Source organism: Vigna angularis, chromosome 11 (assembly GCF_016808095.1).
Source record: "Vigna angularis cultivar LongXiaoDou No.4 chromosome 11, ASM1680809v1, whole genome shotgun sequence".
Classification (NCBI taxonomy): Eukaryota; Viridiplantae; Streptophyta; class Magnoliopsida; order Fabales; family Fabaceae; genus Vigna; species Vigna angularis.
Genome location: NC_068980.1, coordinates 13,361,458 through 13,369,894, shown reverse-complemented (window position 1 = coordinate 13,369,894; position 8,437 = coordinate 13,361,458). Strand labels below are relative to the sequence as shown.

Here is an 8,437-nt window from a genome sequence, read left to right as displayed (position 1 = left end):
TCATCAAACTTGACTCAAATTCTCATGTTGATGTTGCACATCAAACCAATTCTTCCTAATATTATACGTTCAATTTGGTGTACTGAATACTATAAGAAAATTAGAGGAAAGTTATCCTTTAAGTAATCAGTTTAGTGTAACAGAAAATGTATGAATTAAAACTCTACCAATCTCTCTTAAAGCATTGATACAAGGATAAGAGATCTACACCAATAGTCTTATTTTATTTAAGACATTTATACATAGAAGTCTTTCATGTTGAAAAAAACTAGTGAAATAAGGGATTATGAGTAATTCCATGTGAATTAAAAACTTTATGATTGCAATAGTGTCGTGAAAGGGGAATATCACTATAGTGTTTAACTGGATGATTCAAAATTGTCCTTTTCGGGAAAACATTTACGAAGTGAAGTTCTTTTTCTCCAATAAGGAACACTAATAAGGGAAGGAAAGAGGAGAAATAGAGTAAAAAGTGAGATTATTTGAACTTGGAAAATATGAGTGAAAAGTTTGTAGATGATATGATTGATAAAAGTGAAAAACGATAACTAAATGTTTACTTTAATTATTTACTAAAATGTCCTTAGATTTTTTTTGTTAAGATTATTTTTTAAATAATTAAATTACACTTGCATGTTTATATTTAAATGTGTATGTGTATTTATAACGAATTGGTGAAAAAAAACTATAAGTATTTTTATGAAATCAATATTATAACTTAATTTTCAAGATTCACTATGTAAACTCTAGAAAATAGTATTTTCAGAAGTGGTGGTAGTCTAAAAATATTGAGACTCAATTATTTTAATATTAAACGATTTTATTATAAATAATTTTTTTATAAACGAGTTTCATTATTTTAAAACGTATCATCTCTCTAGAAACTACTTTTCTAGAGTTGTCTACCTTCTCTCTAAGAGTGCTAACTCCTGAGTCATCTCTTTGACGATTAGAAAGTACCTAATCGACTACGGTAACAAGATCTAAGTTTATACCCGATCAGTTTCTTCAATAGAGGAATTAAGTTTGGACTCTTTTTTCCATTATGTTTCCAAATCTGTTTTAGAGGAATTTAATATTATTGCATGTGTAATCATGCCTCTCTTACTCATTCTTGGTTCATCTAGAGTTCTAAGGACTCTGTCCGTTTTTAATTTGGTGTTTCGTAGGTTTGTCTAGGTATTCTTTGCGGTTCAAGTAATCGGTGAAGTGTTTTTAGAGTTAGGCAGTTTGTTTGAGAGGTAAGGGAAGCTAAAATTATTGTTTTAGTATGGTTATATTAATAAATTGGTATTTCTATGAATGGTTGTTGATTTTGAAGAAATTACTATGATTGGGTGTTTTACAAGTTTATTAATTGTCAATTTGGATGGTATGATGTTGAGTGTAACTGAAATTGTGTGATTTTGACGTGTTATATTGTTATGAAGGTCTTTGATGAAGTTGTGTTGTTATTAGAGATTGAATTCAAAGTGGTTGTGATGAGAAATGGTTACATGTTTAGTTTTAAGTCTAAAAAGGAGAGGTTTGCATGAGTGAGTTTGAGAAATAAAGGCTTTTGAGAGTGAATCATTGTTTAGGTACTATCATGAGGTAGATTGGGACTTGTGGGATGTATATTGGGGATTGAAATTTGAGCTATAGATTGGGAGTTCGCTCAGCTAGAATTGTTCTGCTCGCTCAACGAACACTAGATCGATGTGCGAAAATAGAAATAGTGGGTTCTGCTCACTCACCTCTCGCTCAGCAGGGAGTTTGCTCAACTAGAACTGTTTTGCTCGCTCAGCGGGGAGTTTGCTCAATGAGACTGCATAATTCTGCAGCACCAAAACTACAAAATTTACACTACTCAACTACTCATGAACTATCATATGCATATTTTCCAACTTCTAACACTCCTAGATTGTATTCTAGACCCAAATATACCTAAATAAACGTATCTAGACCAACCTAAACCCATTTTAAAGTGATTGATCACAAGATTTCAATCCAAAATTAACTAAAACCTCACTTTATAGACCCAAATTGAATTCTACCATTTATAGCTTATTTTAAAACAATTTAGGGACTCCAACAAGTCCTAAATGACTTACTAACATCCTCCAAAATGATCATTTAACACAGAAGACAAAATTCAAATTCCCACTAGTTCAAACCCCCTAAAAACTAGTTCTAAACCCAGCTAATCTCTATTTATCAACCACCAAACACTCTTACATCAAATTTCCTTCATTTCAATGCTTAGACAAGTCACAAAACATCTCATAACAAATCCCAAATGCCTCAAACCAGTTTACCATCCCTCTCTCCCAATTTCACTACTTAAGACATCCTTTTTCCTTCAAAACTACTAATTATATCGTGTGTTAAGTTTCTCAATCTAAGATTGATTCATATAGCTTGCTATACCAGCTCTAAAGCATTATACCTTATATCAGACCCAAGATTTTCTTCTTTCAAAATCTTTCCTTTCTTACCATTTGGAGGATGTGGGGGATTGTTATTGAAATGTTAGGGTATTGCAAAATGTACCTTTTTTTTTCTAAAATAAAATAAATCTTGTAGAAGAAATCATTTGTTTGGTGGATCCTCATGCAAGGTGCAATATCCTCTTTCTTGAAGTTATTAATTAGCTCCGTGATGTGATCCACACAAATATTGATCTTGATCTTGATTTCTAAAACAGTTTAAATCCATTTTGATGCTTCAGATGCAAGGATCTCATTAGATGTTGGGCTACATTAGTTTCCTCTTCCTTAAGTTTCAGTTGGTTTCGTAGTCCATGGATTGTTAGGATCTTTTGTTGTTTTGGAATTTCTGACTACCTATAAATAAGTGCTAATTCTCACCTCCAAGAAACACAAGGCTCTGTTGTAATAATCCAAACTTATACACAACTGTCGTAATACTGTTAGTTTGTTAGCCTTTGGTTTCTACATTACCTATGTATTGTGCCTTATATAAGGCAATACTCTTTGAATGAGAATATCTCAGTTCTCTCATTTTATATGCTCTCTCTACCTTTCTCTAAACATCTCTGCATACACTCTTATAAGTCTTCCCGCACTAACAGTGGTATCAAGAGCAACAGGTTCTGAAACCTGGTGGAGTCTTGACGTTCAAGAAGTCAACTAAAGAAGAGTTCCCGTGTAGAAGTAATGGCAGGGATAGTTCAAAGCAACTTACCGGTGTTTGATGGTAAGAACTATGATGATTGGTGTGTGAAGATGGATGTTATACTGGATTTCCAAGAAGTCGATGAAGTTGTCAAAAAAGGTTTTCAAGAACCTTCAAAGGGGGATTCGGAAGAAGTGAAGAAAGCCTATAAAGAAAATAAGAAACTGGACTGCAAGGCACATATGTTGTTGCACTAGTGCGCCTCTATGGCGATCTTTCAGAAGGTATCGAAAGCAGTCACGACCAAGGAAGTCTGGGACATACTGCAAGAGGGATATGGAAATTCTGGAAAAATTAAGAAGGTCAGACTACAATCCCTGCAAAGACAATATGAGCTCTTGACTATGGGAGAGCAAGAAACGATTGAAGAATACGTTGGAAGGATTCAGATCGTGGTAAATGCAATGCGGGCTTGTGACAAGATTGTTAAAGAAAAGAAGATTGTCGAGAAATTTTTAAGAACATTGACACCCTAGTATGACTACATCGTTTTGGCTATAGAAGAAAGCAAAGACTTGGAAACGATGAGAGTGGAAGAACTACAAAACTCTCTTGCAGCGCATGAGCATCATTTGATTGAGAGAAAGACTGCAGAGAAGAGTGCTACACAGAGCACGAACCAAGCGCTGCAAGCCAGAAATGTTCAAAGTTTCAGGAGCCGAGGAGCTGGAACACAGAGGACAGACATGTGGTGGCCGAATGGGTGGTAGAAATGTAAACTCCTTTTTTCAGCACACGGAGGTTAACGACTGTGAAAAAAAAGAGGGAACCAAAAGAGGTGGAAGAAAGTCGAGAGGCAGAGGCAGAAAGAATTTCAATAAGAAAAATGTTCAATGTTACACGTGCAACAAGTTTGGGCATTACTCTACAGAATGCTGACACAACGAAGCGGCAAAGAACACCAAGAATGATGAGGCAGCGAATCTTGTTCAAGACGAATACGATTCAGAGTCTGACCATGTTATTTTGATGTGTACAATCGAACAGTCATCACTTTTTGACCGAACGAATGTAGATGATGGAGAAACCGAACGGATGTCATCTTCAAATGTAGCAAAAGAAGAAAACGAATGGTTGTCGTATTCAAGTACAACTAGTAAAGAAACTGAGCGGATGTTGTCCTTTAATGCAGCTGATGAAGAAACCGAACGGTCTTTAATTGTAGCAGCTGTAAAAGAGATGTTGTCATCAGACCGAATGGTTGCTGTAGAAGAGATGTTGTCATCAGATCGAACGGTTGCTGTAGAAGAGATGTTGTCATCAGACCAAGCGGTTTCTGTAGAAGAGATGTTGTCATCAGACCGAGCAGTTGTTGAAGAAGTGGTGTTGTTCTCAAACCGAACGGTTGGTACTGAAGAAACCGGACGACTGGTGTTTTCAGACCGAATGGGAGTCGATGAAGAAACCAAACGACTATTATGTTTTGACCAAACGGGTATTAACGAAGAAACTGAACGGGCACTATTGTCAAGCGAAAGAGGGAACCTTGTGTTGGACAAGCGCGAAGAGTTAGCAGACCATGTGTCGCTTGCCAGTGAAACGAGCCATGCAGAGGATGAGTCATCTTGGTATTTGGACACGGGGTGTTCCAATCATATGACAGGTAAAAGAGACTGGATACTGGACTTAGATACAAGTATGAAGAGTACCGTTCAATTCGCTGATAACAGCGTTATCCGGGCTGAAGGCTCAAGCAAGGTGCTGATTACACGCAAAGATGGAAGAACCGCTTACATGCACAATGTTCTGTATGTTCCGACGATGAAAAGTAATTTACTGAGTCTTGGACAACTCCTGGAGAAAGGTTACACTATAAAGATGCAGCAAAGACACAAGTGTTTGATGAAAGGCAGCAGCTGGTGCTCAAGGCCCCTCTTGCTCGGAACCAAACCTTTAAGGTGAATCTAAACACCACTATTGTTCAGTGCCTAGCCGCGACAGAAACTGGAGAAGATGGGTGGTTATGGCATTATCGCTATGGACATTTGAACTTTAGAAGTCTAGGTCAGTTGAGAGATAAAGACTTGGTGAAAGGTGTTCCTACAATTACTGCACCACGCAAGATCTGTGAAGGTTGTGCCATTGGAAAGCAAACCAGAAAAAAATTCAAGAAAGCCATGATCAAAAGAGCCAAGTAGCCTTTGAAAGTGGTTTATTCTGACGTCTGTGGTCCTCTTGATGTGCAAACACTTGAAGGTAACAAATACTTCCTACTTTTTGTAGATGAATATACTAGAAAAATGTGGATTTACTTGCTTAAAGAAAAAAGGAAGTATACTCACACTTTCTTAAATTTTGTGTCATGGTGGAGAGAGAGAAAGCACTGTAGATTAAAGTCTTTACAACTGATGGTGGTGGAGAATTAAACTCGGGAGAGATGGACAAATTCTGTCAAGACAAGGGAATTGTGCATGAGGTAATAGCTCCCTACACACCCCAGCACAATGGCCTCTCCTAGAGAAGAAACATTACTTTGCTGGACATGACGAGATGCATGATTAAAGGGAATAGTTTGCCACGATACCTATGGGGAGAGGCTGCTTCCACGGCTGCATATCTGCTCAACAGAAGTCCAACTAGAGCACTGCAGAGTTCCACACCAGAGGAGGCTTGGACAGGACTCAAGTCATCTACAAGTCACTTAAGAATCTTTGGCTCAGTCTGCTACAAACATGTGCCTGATGAAAGAAGGAGAAAATTGGATGATAAAAGTGAAGTCCTGATTCTGGTAGGTTATCATCTGACAGGTGCTTACAGACTGTATGATCCGAAAAGAAGCAAATTGTAATCAGCCGAGACGTATTAGTAGATGAAGTTGTAACATTTGATTGGGCTAAGGTAGAAGCAGGCTTGAAACCAGATGTGATTGTGTTTAGCTGGTTGGAAGAAAAGAAGACTAATGATGTTGAACGGGTCGTTGCTGATGTAGAAACTAATAACAGAAGGTCACAAAGAGCTCGGTTCCCCTCAACAAGGCTTACAGGTCATGAGGTGTTTACGGACAATGAAATTGCAGATTCAGGTGACATTGTCCATTATGCCTTTCTTGCCGATGCTGAAACACTCTCATGGGAACAAGCTGTTGATATTAAAGAATGGAAGGAGGCTATGTTGGAGGAGCTGAAAGCTATAGAGAAGAATAGAACGTGGAAGATGGTAGACCTGCCTCTGCATAAACAGGCTATTGAAGTTAAATGCGTGTTCAAAACAAAGTATAAACCAGATGGAAGTGTTGCAAAGTTGAAGGCTAGGCTGGTAGCAAAAGGCTTCTTGCAAAAGCCTGGAATAGACTTTACAGATGTCTTTGCACCTGTTGCAAGACTAGAAACCATGAGACTGGTTGTTGCCGTTGCAAACCTGAGAGATTGGAAGATCCATCAAATGAATGTAAAGTCAGCTTTTCTGAACGGTCCACTAGAGGAAGAAGTGTATGTGAAACAACCACCTGGTTTTGTGAAGAAAGGTGAAGAACAAAGGTATACAGGCTACACAAGGCCTTGTATGGACTAAGACAGGCACCTCAGGCCTGGAACAATCACATAAATGCATTACTTTTGAGAATGGGATTTCAAAAATGTCCAGTAGAATTTGGAGTATATGTGAAGTCATTCGGACAACAAAGCACACTGCTGATATGTCTGTATGTTGATGATCTTCTTATAACAGGAGATTCTGAAGAAGAGATTGCAGAATTTAAAAGACGCATGAAAGAAGAATATGATATGACCGATCTTGGTCAATTGAGTTACTTCCTCGGATTGGAGTTTGTGCAGAGAGCAAATGGGATTTTGATTCATCAAAGAAGATATGTTAATGAAGTCCTGAAGAGGTTCAACATGTTAAATTGCAACAACACTGTAGTTCCAATTATGGTAAATTTAAAGCTGTCTAACCTGGAAGAAGAGAGAAAGGTAGATGCAACTCTCTTCAAACAAATAGTAGGATCACTCAGATTTTTGTGTAATAGCAGACCGAACATCAACTTTGCAGTTGGATTGGTGAGCAGATTCATGAGTGATCTGAGACATACTCACCGCATCACAGCCAAGCATATTCTACGGTACTTGAAAGCAACAACAGATTTTGGATTGTTCTTTCCCAAAGGATACAACAGTTTGAATAGAGTGTTGGAGGCCTGGAGTGACTCAGATTGGTGTGGTGATCAGGTGGAGAGGAAAAGCACGCATGGTTACTTGTTCAAGTATGGAGGAGCATCAATCTCTTGGTGCTCTAGAAAGCAAAATGTTGTAGCACTTTCTTCATGTGAAGTGGAGTACATTGCCTCTGCTGAAACAGCGTGTCAAAGCACTTGGTTGGAAGCTATTCTCGATGAATTGAAGGTTGAATACAAGAAACCTGTATAGCTCTTGGTAGACAACAAGTCGGTCATTAGTCTCTTAAAGAATCCAGCCTCTCACGGCAGAAGCAAACACATAGAGACTAAATTTCACCACCTAAGAGATCGGGTCAGCAAAGGGAAGTTGGAGTTGGTTCATTGTACTACTGAAGAGCAGGTTGCAGACATATTTACCAAAGCCTTAAGGCAAAGTAAATTTAAAAAGTTGAGAAGTTTGATTGGTGTTAGAAGCTTGATGAGTTTGGATTAAGGGGAAGTGTTGTAATAATCCAAACTTAAACATAATTGTCGTAATACTGTTAGTTTGTTAGCCTTTGGTTTCTACATTACCTATGTACTGTGCCTTATATAAGGCAATACTCTTTGAATGAGAATATCTCAGTTCTCTCATTTTATGTGCTCTCTTTACCTTTCTCTAAACATCTCTACATACACTCTGATAAATCTTCCCGCACTAACAGATTCACACATCTCTTTCAGTTTTAAGGATCACACATCTCTTTCACTTTTTTTTCTTTTCTCTTTTTTTATTTTTTTATCCTGTGTTATTTACTCTCCTAAGAGTTTCTTACTAAGTTCTAAGCTCATCGAAAAATTTGGAAAATTGAAAGACTTAAACAACACAAAACCGATAAATTTTTAAGGGCAAAAATCTACACGCTTCGGAAGTAATTTTTTTTTTAGTTTCGTCAATTTTTATAATATAATTGTCTTCAAGTACTTTTCAAAATTGACCAAATAAAACAGGCAACGCAAAAGTTATACCAAATGCATTCTATTTTTGTTGATCGTACCAAGTTTTAAGAGAGATATTTTCGAAAAAAAAATGATATTAGTTAAATTAAATATTTTTGGCTTACCTTTCTAATTAATATGAAATTAGTTATCTTTGTTTGTAGTATT

At 37.2% G+C, this 8,437-nt stretch overlaps 1 protein-coding gene across 1 annotated transcript; it reads left to right on the top strand.

Moving 5' to 3' along the window:
• Positions 1-6,737: 6,737 nt before the first annotated feature.
• LOC108332783 (uncharacterized mitochondrial protein AtMg00810-like) lies at positions 6,738-7,541 on the top strand. The gene has a single exon (XM_017568087.2). It carries the CDS (start codon positions 6,738-6,740, stop codon positions 7,539-7,541), a length of 804 nt encoding a protein of 267 aa, XP_017423576.1.
• The last annotated feature ends 896 nt before the right edge of the window (positions 7,542-8,437 follow it).

Bases quoted from the DNA above. Each gene is read 5' to 3' on its own strand.
- LOC108332783 (XM_017568087.2), top strand. From the start codon at position 6,738: ATGGGATTTCAAAAATGTCCAGTAGAATTTGGAGTATATGTGAAGTCA.